Source organism: Zingiber officinale, chromosome 2B (assembly GCF_018446385.1).
Source record: "Zingiber officinale cultivar Zhangliang chromosome 2B, Zo_v1.1, whole genome shotgun sequence".
NCBI lineage: Eukaryota > Viridiplantae > Streptophyta > Magnoliopsida > Zingiberales > Zingiberaceae > Zingiber > Zingiber officinale.
Window position 1 is genome coordinate 126,379,018 of NC_055989.1, and position 16,195 is coordinate 126,395,212.

Here is a 16,195-nt window from a genome sequence, read left to right on the forward strand (position 1 = left end):
AACTTTTTGTTATTTTTAATTTTATTTGAAGGAGAAAAAATTATTTAAAACTTACATTAAAAATTCCTAAGGGAGCGGTGGGGGAGTTCAGACAATATCTTACTTTTTAAATGTTTTTTTTATTCTTAATTCCCCTGCCTTCTAGCAGCTGATTCGCAATTACTACAGTATTGAAATCCAATACAACACCACAAGGAGTGATAAGAAAAGCAAATGAGAAATAAATACGTGCGCCTTTAAGAAATTCCGCAACTGTCCTTCAGTCGATTGCTGAAAAAAAATAGCATTCCAACTCACTTTTTTTTTCTATTCTCATTGTCATTGCATTCCATTAGCAAACGTAAAATAATTCCTCATTAACTCAACATTTATATAGACTTTGTAGAACTGTCCAAACCAGCACATTCCTCACAGAGCAACAGATACACTGATACATAAATGATACAGTTATTGTTACCTTTAAACAAGCAAGTTACTCACAGAGCAACAGATACACTGGTATCTAATTGATGTAGCTATTGTTACCTTCGAACAGACTATTGAACCCAAATCCTGACTGTTCTATCATTATGAAGGCCAGCAGAAGCAATTTTGTTTTCCATGGGATGACAAGTAACCGAGATCACTGTGTCGGTGTGGCCTTCCAGTTTTTGAATTATCTGCTTACTTTGAAGGTCCCATATATAGACGCAGTTATCTTCTGAGCCGCTGACTATATATTTACCATTTGTGACAGAAAATGTAGAAGTGATGCAGTATTGTCGGTTGACATGGCCTGTATAGACCTTTAAGAACTTCCCCAATGCATAATTGCATAACTTCTGCATGTATAATGTTGGAAAGAGAATCAACGGTTGAAACAAGATAAAAATAGGAGACGATCTAAAAAAATCAATTTCAGATTTCAGACTAACATAGTGCTATAATGTTGAGTTATGTTAAATTTCACGAGTTTGCACATGGGAATAAAGACTACTATTATTCATCTTACCAAGCATATGTACTGAAATCACAATATTAAAAAAAAATTATCAGCCAATCTTCTTACTCTTAGGAAGTTTCTTTTCGGATTTAATTTTTCTCATTTGGAAGCCCTGTTTCACTTTTACTTTATTTTTTCTAATTTAACACTTGAGGTCTCATTATGTTGTAATTTAGTTGTTACATCTTTAACTGCTAAAAACATCTTAAATCATACCCCTAAACATGAAGAAAACAGTCAGAGGAAACTTGAAACAATTATTTAAATGAGCCTCAAAACAACTTTGAACTGGACCTCGAAGCTTAGGCCACCATAACTAAGTGGTGGATCAATCCATCAACTAGTCAGTTGATTGACAACCTTATTGGTCAGCCATTCAACTTTTTCAACCATTTTCTTGATGAACGTACCTTGGAAGTCTTGTTTGGAGCTAGTGAAGGCTTAAAGAGCAAATCCATCACACTGAGACCAATTCCCTTTGTGACATTTATCATAAAGCTACATTTGGGTTGACGGCTAACTTTAGTTTAAGTAAGCCATAAATTTCTCATGTATTTTAGTTGTATTATTTTTTTTAATCTCCATATTATTTTTCTTGATATTGCATGCAAGTGTGTGGCTACTGAACCTTGTGCAATGTTGTGTCAAAGGGATCTGAAGACATATACTATGGCTTAAATTTAATTTTACCCACATTCATTGTTGTCAACATCTAATATGATATCTTAGTGTTTATGATTGTTCTCGTTACTTATTCTACTACATAGTGTTTTAAGTAAATTGGCCAGACGCACTAGGCAAATAGGAATGTCTTACATAGTACTTAGTACTTAGTACTTAGTAGAGTGTTGGCCACATGAATTTTTCAAAATAGGGGCACGTGGAAAAAAACCTATTAACTTAATCTATTTAATAATTCTTCATAAACAATAATTAATCTACTAATATAACTTAAGTTAATAGATAAACTTAGTTAATACAATTAAGCTAATAAAATTGATCTATTTATAATTTTCTTTAATGAAATATAATTTAAATTGATATTTAAGTTATGAGTTATATACCCTAACCTCAGTTATAACCTATAAGAATTTAAGACATATTATGAGTTGGAGTTATATTGTATGTTGTATAATAAGTTTATACAAGTTACATAATAAAGTATTATATAAGTTAGATAATAAGTTATAACATGTCTTATATTATATATGTTATATAACACTGATCCTTCACATTTGCCCCATGTTGCCCTTTCCATAGCTTATTCCTCTCCCTCCCGGTCAGACACCATCCTCCCTGAGCATTGTTATCCCTGTTATAAATGTCCTTGCAAGGCACTAACTACAACACGGGCCTTCATGTGCAGCTCAAACCAACTCTGATTATTAAACAAGTTGCTTGCTAGGCTCCTCCCCACACAATGTGAGTTGCTTGCGAGGAAGTGAACTTCCTCGCTTGCATCTTCTTCTTCCTCCCACTTTTCTGTTTCTAATTCCGCAGATAGGTCTCATACTCATACCTATGTTGTGTCATGTAAGCACTAGTATAGGACGGAGTAAAAGTGAATCCATGTGATAGAGAGCAATCCTATATCCATGCCCATCTAATACACGTAACACTCATGCACGTCTCATACCAGACATGGATATTTGTTACCTTATCCACACCCATCACAAAATGTTAAGATCGGTGTGCATGCCAAATTGAATGGGTCAAGCACCACCAGTGCTCGCCAAAACTTGGCCCAACTGTACCATGCAATAAAAAACCAAGAGATATTTGACATTTTAAAAATGTACGTATATATTATCAGATTAATTAAATTTATTTGTGAACCTACAACCTGAGCCTTTAAACCCAAACTCCACTCACTTCACATCAACTATCTACTACAATATTAAAACCCCTCCCAAACTCATTTAAATGAGCCACACAGACATCATTCACGGACACCTAAAAATGCACATGCTGTCATCCTACTTTAGATCATAGACCATTCTGTATTTTTAAAAAAATAATAGAAATAGCTGTTCCTTTCAACCTGGCATGGGACTACTATTAGATACAGAATACTAGACACACACAATTGATAAAATGTATAATGAACCATTATTTGCATCCAAGAAATTGTATATGCATATAAGTTGTTGACAATGGTGAAATGCTGCCATCCTAATTTAGATCATAGACCATTCTGTATTTTTAAAAAACAATAGAAATAGCTGTTCATTTCAACCCGGCATGGGATTACTATTAGATACAGAATACTGGAGACACACATTTGCGTCCAAGAAATTGTATATGCATATAAGTTGTTGACAATAGTGATACTAGCTAGGACGGTGATTGCAACTCCAAAACTCAAAGAAAGGACTATGATAGTCCTGCTAGACACGCATTAAGCATGCAGTATAAGACTTGTCAATGTGAAGAAACATTTTGTAGAACTGAAATTGATGAAGATACTGATAGCACTGTTTACAACTTAAGGTTTCTAATTAAGTGAAGAGGATGAAGGACAGATACTAATTCTATACCCTGAATGATCTAATGTTTGCTTTCCTTCCTCTTGCTCTTCACTCAAAAAACCCAGTGGCATTGTCACCCTAAAGAATTTCCCTCTTGGTCAAGTAAGTTTGCAAGAGCCATTAACATAAAGTGTTTAAGTATGATTGCTTCACACATATCCAAGTGAGTGAATAGAGTTCAGATATTGGATAAGTAGTTATGGTTGTCCAAAAAAACTTTAGCATGAATCTTTATGGGTGGGCAAGTGTGATATGCAACATACTTTACTTCAATATGTTCACCTTCAACAGCCAGACCTATAACGCCATTGAAGTGTTCGCTATATAGAAATAAAGAACTATGTCATGTTCATACTCAATATTTGCCCGTGATTTAACATCGTTATCCTCCTCACTATTATGTTCCTCTAAAATTACTATAAGCATATATGTCACCAAAAGACTGATCATCTGTTCTCCAAATGGATACGCATTGTGATGAGCCTGATAAAAAAATATGGGCTTCTTCAATTATATCCAGACAGAGCCCTATCTCTATCTTATAAAAAAAACAAATTGAAGATGAAACCCTTAACCTTAGCCCTGTCTCAATTAAATAACATGGTTAATGTCTAATTCTTCCAAGGTCATATACAGTAAATCGATGATAATCCGAAATAAAGGAATAAAGAAGAAAATTGATCTTACCAGGGTGTCATCGAGGGTAGCAATAAGAATAAACTTTCCATTGGGGGCGAACTTGGCGAAGGACACAGCAGGCGTCTTGTCGTCAATAAGCACCTTGAGGCACGCCCCTGAAACCGCGTCCCAGATCTTACACGACCCGTCACGGCTACCTGAGACGATGATCGATCCATCCCGAATAAAGTGGACAGAGGTTACTGGTTCGTTGTGCGCCTCAATTGTCTTGACGCACTTGCCACTCTTGACATCCCAGACCCGCAGAGTCTGATCGAACGAGCCGGAGGCGATGCGATCGGAAGGGGGGTTGAAGTCGACGCAGAAAACCAAGGAGAGGTGACCGCGGAGGATCCTGACGCAGTCGGTTGGGGGCCGAACGTCCCAGACGCGGAGCGTGCGATCGTCGGAGGCAGAGCAGATGTAGTGGGAGTCAGAGGACCAGGCGACGTCAGATATGCCTTCAGCATGGCCGATCAAGGTAGAGACAGCGGCGAAGGTTTTGGCGGACCAGATGATGACGGTCTTGTCGAGAGAGGCAGAAGCCAGCAAGAGGCCATCGTTGGAGAACTTCACGCATGAGACGGCGCGCGAATGGCCGGTGAGAACGTGCGCGAGAGTGTAAGGCCGATAGGGAGGCGGCTCCGCCGCGGTGGAGGAGGCACCACCAGGGACGGGGGCGGACATGTAGCCCTTTCGATGCCCTAGTCAAATTTCGTACTTCTGCAGACCGAGCGAGCAATGAGAATGTCGGCTTTTCAGCACTCGATTTTAGAATTTATAGTAGGGATTATCTCGATTTGCCAAGATTGTAAATTAACAAAAGCCATAACCAACTGTATGTTTAATTATTTATTTCCTAAAATACTTTTTTCTTTAAAAATATAAAATATAAATAGTACCGTATTATTTGCCACATATATTAAATTATAAATCAATAAGAAAATTTAACTATTAAAAAAATTCATAAGGTAAAAAACCGTATCTACTATAATATTATAATATTATAGTAATAACAAAATCATAACTACTAAAATATTATAATAAATATAATTTTATAGCCATTATAATAGAGACTTATTTTATTTAAGATGTAATAATTATGAGTTTATAATCTTACTATCTTACTATTTTATTAAAAATCTTCCCCCTTTACTAACTAACTTTGGTGAAGCCTAAAATGAATTTACGTTAATATCCTTTTTTCTAATCATACTAAAAATAATTCCAAGATTTATTAGTAATTCCACAAGCGAAACAATTAGTGATCTAGAGTTCGAAACTCAGTTGCGGCGTATTATTATGAATTTTTATCATCATTAATTTTCTCTGGTTGTTCTATATAAAAAAATATAGTTCTCTTTAGTCCCACATCTTAAAATTGGCAACACTATGATCAAAGAAACTTCTATAAATATTTTAGGCCGACAATGTTAAAAAATATACTTTTCTTAGTTTTTTTTTACTAAGATAAGTATAATATTAAATTAAATTATTTTTTTCATAGGGAAGTCCATTACAGTAGTTTGTTGCTGGGATTCGAATTTTCCAGAACGTAAGGGTGACACTTGAAAATCTAAACAATTCGAATTTTCAAAGATTCAAATAATTCAGATTTTCAAAAGTTAGGTACTTTACCCTAATGACTCTACTTTAATATTTTAATGCTAAAATACTTTAATTAATATAATTTCATTATAAAGGGTCAATGTGATTTTAATGTATTAGATTACACACGTGACGCGTGTGCACGATCACTAGTAGTTATAATACAACTTATCTTATTTAAGAATATTACATTATGACAACTATAATTTCTTAATGTTTATAATATAGATTTATCCTTTTCATTTCACTTATGGATGAGATCAATTTAAGATTTAATATGTATAATAGAAAATAATAATATAAAAAAATAATTGAATAATTTAAGTATCGTTGTCGAATCTGGGACGATCGATCCGATCCCACGAAAATCTCACATTTAATTATTTCCAATAAAATGAAGCGTCAATTTAATTTTTATCCTAAAATATGTTTTAAAAAAAATTAAGGCCAAGGCCACTGCTTGGAATTGTGGTTGGGACCATGATGGACGCTATTGGCATACATGCATGATCCAAGGCATCAGTGGCCATGATAACTAACCAAGGTTAGCCTCTTTGTGGGCAAGACAAACTTAAACTTTTGGTTGTAAAATTACAGCCAAAGTCTCTACCAACCTCCTGGTCACAAAGTCAAAAGGTTGCGATTAACTTGGCCATAATTCATGTCTAAAGGCCACGATCAATCTATCCGCTATCAAAGATCATAATTGTCAACACCACCGGTAGAGATTTCTAGTAAGATAAGGGCAAACTTAAGCTCTTGGTTGTAAAATTACAGCCAAAGCCTATACCAACCTCCTGGCTACGAAGCCAAAAGGTTGTGAGTAACTTGGTCATAATTCGTCTAAAGGTCACGAACAATCTGTCCGCTATCAAGGATCCTAATTGTCAGCACCACCGGTAGAGATTGCTAATAAGGTATTGATGCGGTCAAAAATCTCACTGTGATGATGTTGTTAGGACCAATGCAACTTAAAGGAGGAGGGGATGAATTGTTCCAATCATTTCATCTTAATCTTGTGTTAGTCATTTGAATGTGCAACGAAAATCATGATTCAAACTTGACTTCATATGCACAACTCCTAATTTTTACATGGTATATATCTCTTTTAGATGACTAATCTAAGGTATAATCCTAGTGACATCCCTCTACTATGAATTTTTCGGTTTCAGATACCTTCTGGAGGCGAAGAAGACTCTTACAACAAATTTACAATAATACAACAATGAAAATAAATAGAACTTACAAATAAAAGCAAAACAACTTTATAAGATGAGAACTTCGATTTGATTGTTGTTGGTAGTTTCAGAATGCCTCTTGTTAGTTTCAAAATGTCAACAGTACTTTGTCCTTAACATCCAAGCACTAACAACTCAAATCAACACGCAACCACCTTTTCTAAGGTTGCAATCAGGCTGAAATATGCCTCCAATCGATTGACTTTACTCACCAATCGATTATCATATCATATCCCATCGTTTAAACTTGTAGAATGGCTATTTTGCTTGACCAATCCAATTGATTGCTTTAAGTCAATCACTTTCTGTTCGACCACCTTCTTCCAATCGATTGCTTTAGGTAAATTAATTCCCAAGCTTTTTGTTCGTTGGCCACCTTCTATTAATTGATTGCTTTAAGTCAATCACTTTCGGTTCGCTGGCCACCTTCTTCCAATCGGTTGCTTTAGGCTAACTGATTCCCAAGCTTTCAGTTCGCTGGCCACCTTTTGCTAATCAATTACTAGCCATCAATTGATTGCCCCATTGTGTTCTGTCCTTTAGAAATATGCTATTAATCAATTACTCCAACTGATTGCATGAATCTATGGAACCAATCGATTACACAAGCAATAAATCCGGAATGTTGAGTTTAGGGTTTGCCAACCACTTGAATGTCAACACTAATTTCAGCTTTTTTTTCAAGGCTGAATTCGCATCTTGCTTGGTATTTGGTTGACCTCAACCTATTAGGACTTTCTCTATCCAATATCCTGTCATCCGTGATCTGCTGGGACTTTTTGTTGTCCAATATCCGATCAACTTTAACCTATTGGGATTTTATCATTGCCGAGTATTCGATTAACCTCAATCTACCAGGACTTCGTTGTTGCCTAACATCCGGTCAAACTTGATCTACCAAGACTTCCTCACTCATGTCAAGTGTTCAGTCCTGCATGATCCACTTGGACTTCCGATCACCAAATGTCAGATTAATTTTGACTCACTTGGATTTTCCTTTGGCCAACTTTTCGCTGAACTTCCAATCATCAAGTATCTAATCCATCTTGACCCACTTAAACTTTCCTCTTACCAATCTCCCGTTAAACTTTCGATCACCAAGTGTTCAGTCCTCTGTGACCCACTTGAACTTTTCTCTTGCCAAATCTCTGTTGGACTTCAGATCATCAAGTGTTCAGTCCTCCATAACTCACTTGAACTTTTCTCTTACCAACTTTCCATTAGACTTCCGATCACCAATTTTCCGGTCCTCCGTAACCCACTTGGACTTTTCTCTTGCTAACTTTCTGTTATACTTTCAATTTCTAATTAAATATCTGGTCAATTTTGATTTACTTGACTTCTCACTAACATATTGATCAAATATTGAAACTCAAACTTGAGTCGACCCGAGCTTAGTTAACCTAATCAACCTTGTGTAGGATCGAAAGAGTGCGATAGAGGAGGGGGGGTGAATATCGCGCTTTTAAAAACTTTTCTTTTAATCGTTTAAATCAAAGTCGTGCAGTGGAAAGTAAATAATAGATTCGGAATTGGTTCGAAGCCTAAGTCGACTCCTACTCCAAGGCCCGCGATCCTTGATCGTACCGTTGGACAATCCACTAATCTCTTCTTTCCGAAAACCTCGGAAAAAGCAATGCGTACAATATACAAGAATATAAGAAAGTAACAACCGACTATCTTATGTGAATTTAAGTACAATGCAAGCTTTAAAATAAAAGTATACTGACACTTATATGGAAGATGAAGTTTGGTTGGCACTTGAACGAAGTAGTTGCTTGCGTGAAGACAAGTTGTAGAGCAGTGGAACGAACAACAACAGCTAGCACAGAGATGAACTTTGAACCAAACAGATTTAGTTCACCCAGCCTCGGAACTCGAGCTCACTTTTATAAGAGTCGTAGACGTTCAGTTAACCAATCCTTGGGTTCGGTTGACCGAACCAGCTCCCTTCCATCTTTGCTGAGATCTGATGCTGATTCAATTTTCAGCATTTAATGGCAATTAAGTGTTTGGTCGATCGATCCCCTTGTTCGGTTGACCGAACAGAGATCCTTCCCTGTTCGTCGAGATCTAGAATTAGTGCGCCATTAAGTGATGATTGTTCGGTCGATCGATCCCTGGTTCGGTCGACCAATCAATCGCTCTTCCTTCTTTGCTTCTGCTCGATATGTACTGTGCTGAGTCATTAGGGTTTGATTGACCGATCCTCTGGTTCAGTCGACCGATCAAGTTTTGATCGGACCCTGCTCTGTTTTGGTTTGAACTGATATCTGCTCTGAGTTGGCCTTGTTCGGTCGACCAATCATCGGGTTCGGTCGACCGATCAGGCTGAACCTGCAAAACAGTGTTAGATAATAATCCTGCAAAACAGATATTAACACAGTAATAATATATCTAATACATGAGTAATAATAGGCAGTTCAACTGTCTTCATCTCAACTTGGAAATCTTCCCAATTTCTTCAGTTGGATCAGCGATCTTAGGTTGTTCCTTTCAAGAACACGATCTCACTGTCGCTCCTTCAGTTGCTTACCTCAATTTACCTGCCAAACATTGGTCCTCCAAACCTGTTTGAACTTTGTCTGCTCAGTGTCTGATCGCCTGATCCATTAAGACTTTTCCTGCAATACTACATTAGCCAATAGCAATAATAGTAATATAGAATACTTGCTTGGAGTTCACTCTTCCAAGACTTCTTGTTACCTAAGGTTATCTCACCCTAGAATTTTCACCATCTGACTTCACTCACCAGAACCTAAGGTTACCACCCCTAGGGTTTTCTCCACCTGACTTCACTCACCAGGACTCAGTATTCGGCTACCTAGGGATCAGGTCCTCCAGACCTATCAAATTCACCTGGCTTCCACGATCTACCAAGATTTCCCTTGCCTTAGTATTCGGCTACCCAGGGATCAGGTCCTCTAAACCTATCAAATCCACCTGGCTTCCATAATTTACCGAGATTTCCTTTGCCTCAGTATTCAACTACCTAGGGATCAAGTCCTCCAGACCTATCAAATCCATTTGTCTTCCATGATCTACCGAGATTTCCCTTGCCTAGCTTGCAACTAGGACTTCCCTTACCTAACCGCAGTTACGACTAGTCACTCGGTTGACTTCCCACCCTTGCCTAGCCACAACTAGGACTTCCCATGATCAAGCTCTATATATCATACTTAAACATATTTGTCGGACATTAAAACCTTGGAGGTTGATTGTACCAACACCTTGACCTGAGGTCGATTGCATCAACAAATGTGACGACAAAAATCCACCTCACACTAGAGAGCAATGATGTCAAAGTTTTATTTGTTGGTGCAATCGACCTTCAGAGTTTTGATATTTGTTAATATGTTTAATAGAGTTTGGTCAAGCTTAACCTAGCCAAGTGTGAAGTCCTAACTGGAGGTTAGACAAGAGTGAGAAGTTTACCGAGTGACTAATCATCCAAACTAGAGGTTAGGTAAAGGAAGACTGAGAAATCTACCGAGTGATTATTTCTAACTGGAGGTTAGGCAAGGAAAAACCCTAAGGAGAGATAACCCTAAGTAGTGAAAAATCTTAGAAGAGTGAAATCTAAGCAAGAGAAAACCATAGGGGGATATAACTCTAAATAATAAGAAGTCTCAGAGGAGTGAACTCTAAGCAAAGAAAAAATCTAGGGGTAACTCTAGGTAATGAGATATCTTGGAGGAGTGAACTCCAAGCAAGTGTGACCAAAGGTTTCCGGTCAACCGCATATGGTTGATAGGACCATCGAATTTTGAATGCTACTAGCACTGCTTTACTTTTCTATTTTATATTAATTGTGTTAACTTAGTATTGTAGGAAATTCTTAATCAATTAGGTTGATGACACAATGCAGGACAAAAGAAAGTCCAAACAGGTCGAGAGGACCAAATGTTTGGCGGGTAAGTCAGGTAAGCAACTGGAGAAAAGATTTTTAGTGTGGACGAATCTAAGTAGGACTGTAGGCACTGGTCTAACTTAAAGCCAACGTGGAAATCAAAGTTCAGACCAAGACTAAATCTTGGTCTTGGTAAGATAAGTTTTAATTCAGAAATATTTAAATTATTTGTACATTTATCTTTCTAGCTTTATGTTGCAGAGACATACATAGATCTTTGAATTTTGCACGTGTAGCCATCGACAGAGCCTGATTAAAGACTCGAATCAAAAGTTATAATTTCTTAAAGATTGCTGTGTCAAACCAGTGGATTGGAGGCATCCTGAATTATTTGGAGACGCTTGGAAATGAGGCATCCTAGGTCAATCGAAGACACCCTGGATCAAAAAAGTTATCAAGATGATAATGCACAGATCAAATCAACATTCATGAAGGCACCCTGGTACATTAGAAGCGCCACCAATGCAGTATAAAATGAGTGATCGGTCAGTGCTTTCTTCACCAATTCATGTACGAGCTTTCAAGTTGATTCTATTGTGCTACTTACGCCCAACTACTTGGTATGACTCTGCTACGCACAACTGCTACAGCAAGAACGACGCCAACTTCAAGTTTCGATCTTCAATCAAAATTATTGTTAGTAAAAGATTGTTCCTTTTTATTATTCTTATTATACTTGCATAAGAGAGGGTAGGTTGTTACACTCTCTTCGTTTCTGTATTCGACTTCTTTGTCCAAAGGTTCTTCGGGAGAGAATTTCGTGAATCGCCTAATCAAAATGGTCCAAGCGATCATGGGACTTGGAGTAATAGTCGCAGGACTACGAACCAAGTAAAAAAGTAACATGTTTTATTTTCCACTTCGTATTTGATTTTCCAAAAAAAAATTAAATGGTGTAAAAGAAAAGTCGCGTTCCTTTCAAACCTACATTATCTTCATGGCATGGTCAACTCTACGAAGTGTAACATGTGTTAAAAGACCCGCTAGGAGTTTCCTCGTTGAGGTCCCTCCAGTGTCTAAGTTAATATGGAACCCCAAAATTGTTATAATAGAAAGAAAAATTTGAGTAAAAAAAATAGAGTAAAGACGATGAGATCAGATTATACTAGAGAGAGAGAGTTCCTCCCCCCTTAGGATAGAAACTCAAGAAACGTACCTCAGGGAGAAAAATCCAAGGGACGCACCTCACTAAAGAGGGTCATTGTAACCACCGTGTCCCTTCTCATTATGATAATTATCATGTCCCTTCACATTATGATAATTATCATGTCTATTGGCATGCAAGGAGGTCAGACTAGTGACAGGTCAAGAGGTCTATAAGTCAGGTGGTCAGGAAGTCGACATGTTGATAAGTTAGGCTAACTCAAGTCAAGAGGTTGGGCTAACTCGGCAAGTCAAATACTAATGACATTTATATTGATTGGGTTATAAATCTACCGTATGACTCTGTCATGTCCACCTACTATGTATTTTAACAAACAAATACATGATTTGGTAAATAAAAATTAGTTGTATTTTAAATTATTTTTAAAAATCAAGTGTTTTTTTTACTAAATTACCCTTTTTGAAATTGAATTTGACTTCAATAAATAAAATACATATTTTTTAATCTCACTTTGATGAAAGATTATACGGAAGTATAGATGGAGGAAAGATAACTTTAGAACTTTAACTATTATGCGATAGTGTTTTTAGTTTTGAATTTATTCTAGTAGTTGTTAAATTTTTTTTATAATATTAGATGTATCATCTTCTAAATTAATCGATTCAAAAAATTAGATACCATTATAAAAAAAACTATCATGCTGTATGGTAGTTTGCTTACCGGATTGAAAAATTATACTTCAAGTAAAATACCCTAGATTATTAATAACTTAACTTGTTCCTAAAATTGCCTGATGCTTGTAGTGATAGCTTATTACTTTGATTTTTATGTACTACATTCTTTTAGTTGTTTAAGTTGAAATTGAGAGAGATTTAACTTGTTTGCTTTGGCGCTCGCATCAAAAATTAGAGCGGTGATTAAGAAGTTTTGTTGAATTCATTTCAAGTTCGAAAGAAGTTTTGTGGCTGAATTGTGCATCCAAATAGTTGTATATCTGATGGTAAAAGATGATATTATAATCTTAGTGGTCCTTTTAGGACAACCCTTCTAGGATGACCGTATACATTTAAATGTTTACAAGTTTTGTTCCAATGAAAATCATACGGAGAGGGCAAAATATTTTTTAGATAATCCATTATCAAAAAATAAATATAGTAATTGATATGAATACACGAAATAATAACTCTTTTTATTTAGACACATATGTTCAACAAAAAGATAACTATAAGAACCGGTCTTTAACTTACTATAATAAAAAATCATAATAACTAAAAAAAAAAAATAGGAGCCACCTCTACAATTTTAATTTTTTTTATTTTCATCTTATAGCAATAAAACTTACAAAAATATATTTAAAATTTTTTTAATCAATATAATATAATAAGTAAGATAAAACATAGATATAAAAATTATTATTTACCAATTATTTATTATGTTTATCCATTTTAAGTGGTACTTGATGTTTATTTTATAATTTTAAATTTATCAATAATTGATAATTTAACAGTGAAAGTTTGTGTAGTCTCTTTTTCAATATAAATTAGCATTGAACTAGTTAAAAAAATCATTTTCCATCTTCTTCTACAGTCGTGTCTTAACAATCTTCCATCCAAGTTAACTAGTTAAAAAAATCATCTTCCATCTTATTTCGCAATCGCGTATTGACAATCTTCATGGATGAAAATGCATGTTTCATAGTTGAAGTAGGAATTGGAAGAGTCAAAATAAATATAATCAATTGATTCAAAGGATCGTAATTTCTTTTTCTCTTATATTCGACAATAAGTGATATAATTTTGAAAGTATTGACACATTCTGAAATATTGATTGTGTCAAATATTAATCTCAAAAAACTCGAATTGATACTCTATATGTAACCTTTCTTGACTTGTAAAATCATCCAAATAAAATTTTTCAATAAGTTTGTAAATGTAATTGATATTGAATGATTTGTATCGTCTTTTGGATAAAAAGTTGAGTATTTCTATTGTATTTTCATCATTGATAATTCATCTCTTGTAATATTGAATCGATGGTGCTAGAATTTGACAATGATACTTTAAGATAACATTCCTTTACTCAGTCATCCTCTACCTAATTGACGAGGAGCTTTCATGTCCAATACATCTATCTCATATTTATCACAAAAACTTTCCACCTTATAAAATAATTGATCTCATCTATTCTCTCTACATCCACACCATTTATAATATATTGAGACTTGTATTGCATAATTTGACAAAGATCTTCGATCATTTCTAACAACTAAAGAATAAAATGCAATATAAAACAAAGTCAAATGATAACATTATACCATAAGCTTCATCAGTCGTTGCTCTACCGAATAAACTATTTTTGCCATTGATAACATCATTTAAAGCATGTAGAACGAGATCAAATAAAAACAAGCAAATCACAGAGTGCCCTCAAGTCAGATCCCCAATTTTTTTCCCTCCTCTTCCAGATTCAAGCTCATTAGTAAATATCAATTCTGAAATTTGAGTAACATGAGCAATTCACAATTAATCATAATATTTGGAAAAAGAATCCACTAAATTTCATTATAACTATTGAGTATGAAAAGAAATATTCAATAGGAATAACACTTTGAGCTATTATTACCAATGTCAATTGTAGACGACATGCAAAGCAATGAACAAAATATGCATATCGGCATTCATTCAAAATGAGAGCTTGAAAATCATTCCATTCTTCTCGCATAGTACCAGCACTATCATAACATTGTCCTCGGATATTTTGTATGAGAAGATTATTATGAGATAGAATACCACAAATTTTCCTTTTCAAAGTAGATAATTCTATATCTTCCACATTGACAATGTCAAAGAATCTTTTACTAATAAAATCCTCATTATCAACAAATCCTAAAACAATAGTTATTTGCTCCTTTTTTTTTTTTTTTTGACTCATCCTGAGATTCATCAACAATGAAATAATATTTGGCATTACCAATTTCTTTTATGAACAACCTTTGAATTATACTCGCAGAGTCATAAATCTCCTTCTAGATTTGAGAAGAAGTATAATAAGTATTTTTAGGTGTATTTTCTAAAATAACAAATTTTATATCATCGTTATAAGAGGCTGTGTATTTTATGATTTCTATAAAATTACCACAATTATGTCTCTTGGGATTCACCGTGAGCTCTAAAAGTTAAATCTTGGAATACACATAACTTTGCATGATCAATTGAAACTTTAAGTCATAAACTATTTTTACAACAAACTCTACAGATTATTTATCCATAATATTATTAATATGTTGCAATGAGTTTATTTAATCATGAAAACTTTTTATAACATTTTTGTACAGAATTAGGATCAATCCCTTCAATAAAAAAATAAACCGCTTTTATTAACTATTCACTTTTTTTCCAAGATTGAATCCTTCAATAAACTATATTGATCCAAAATGTGTATTTAGCTTGACAATAAGAACGCATGGAAGACAATAAGCTACATTTTTTTTTTACAAAGAATATTCAAAGAAATAAAGAAATAACTTATACCAAGAGGGAAAAAAATTTCTTTTGATTTTTGTCAATAAATTTAGTAAGACTTATCTGGGATTATTTGATAAGAATCGACAATCAAGTAAGCACGTTTAATTTCATCTATTTTCTCATATAAAAAATTCCATATAAATTTAGATCCTGTTCAATTATAATATTATCATCTTTATCAATATTTGATTTAAGATTTTCATCGCTTCTATCAAAGACTTAGGGTTCGGACAGCTCACAATCTCACATTTGTAATTAATTTTTATTCTTAACTTTTTATTATTTTTTAATTTTATTTGAAGGGAAAAAATTATTTAAAACTTACATTAAAAATTCTTAAGGGAGCGGTGGGTGAGTTGGGAGAATGTCTTACTTTTTAAATTTTTTCTTATTCTTAATTCCCCTGCCTCCACAGCAGCTGATTCGTAATTGCTACAGCTTTGAAATCCAATGCAACACCACAATGATTGATAACAAAAGTAAATGAGAAATAAATACGTGCGCCTTTAAGAAATTCCGCAACTGTCCTTTAGTCAATTGCTGAAAAAAATAGCATTTTAACTCTCTTTTTTTTTTTTTCTATTCTCATTGCCATTGCATTCCATTAGCAAACGTAAAATAA

General features: G+C 34.7%; 1 protein-coding gene across 1 annotated transcript; it reads right to left on the bottom strand.

Moving 5' to 3' along the window:
• Positions 1-349: 349 nt before the first annotated feature.
• On the bottom strand, positions 350-4,937 carry LOC122047058 (COMPASS-like H3K4 histone methylase component WDR5B). Its single transcript, XM_042608091.1, has 2 exons — positions 4,198-4,937; positions 350-821 (listed from the first exon to the last, which is right to left on the bottom strand). The coding sequence occupies exons 1-2, from the start codon at positions 4,873-4,875 to the stop codon at positions 537-539; spliced, it is 963 nt and encodes a 320-aa protein (XP_042464025.1). The 5' UTR covers positions 4,876-4,937; the 3' UTR covers positions 350-536.
• Between the last annotated feature and the right edge of the window lie 11,258 nt (positions 4,938-16,195).

What these genes read in the sequence shown, in the direction of transcription:
- LOC122047058 (XM_042608091.1), bottom strand. Translation starts at nt 4,875, where the DNA reads ATGTCCGCCCCCGTCCCTGGTGGTGCCTCCTCCACCGCGGCGGAGCCG. An exon ending in CTACCCTCGATGACACCCTG is followed by an intron (nt 822 to 4,197) that starts GTAAGATCAATT and finishes TTATACATGCAG; the next exon opens with AAGTTATGCAATTATGCATT.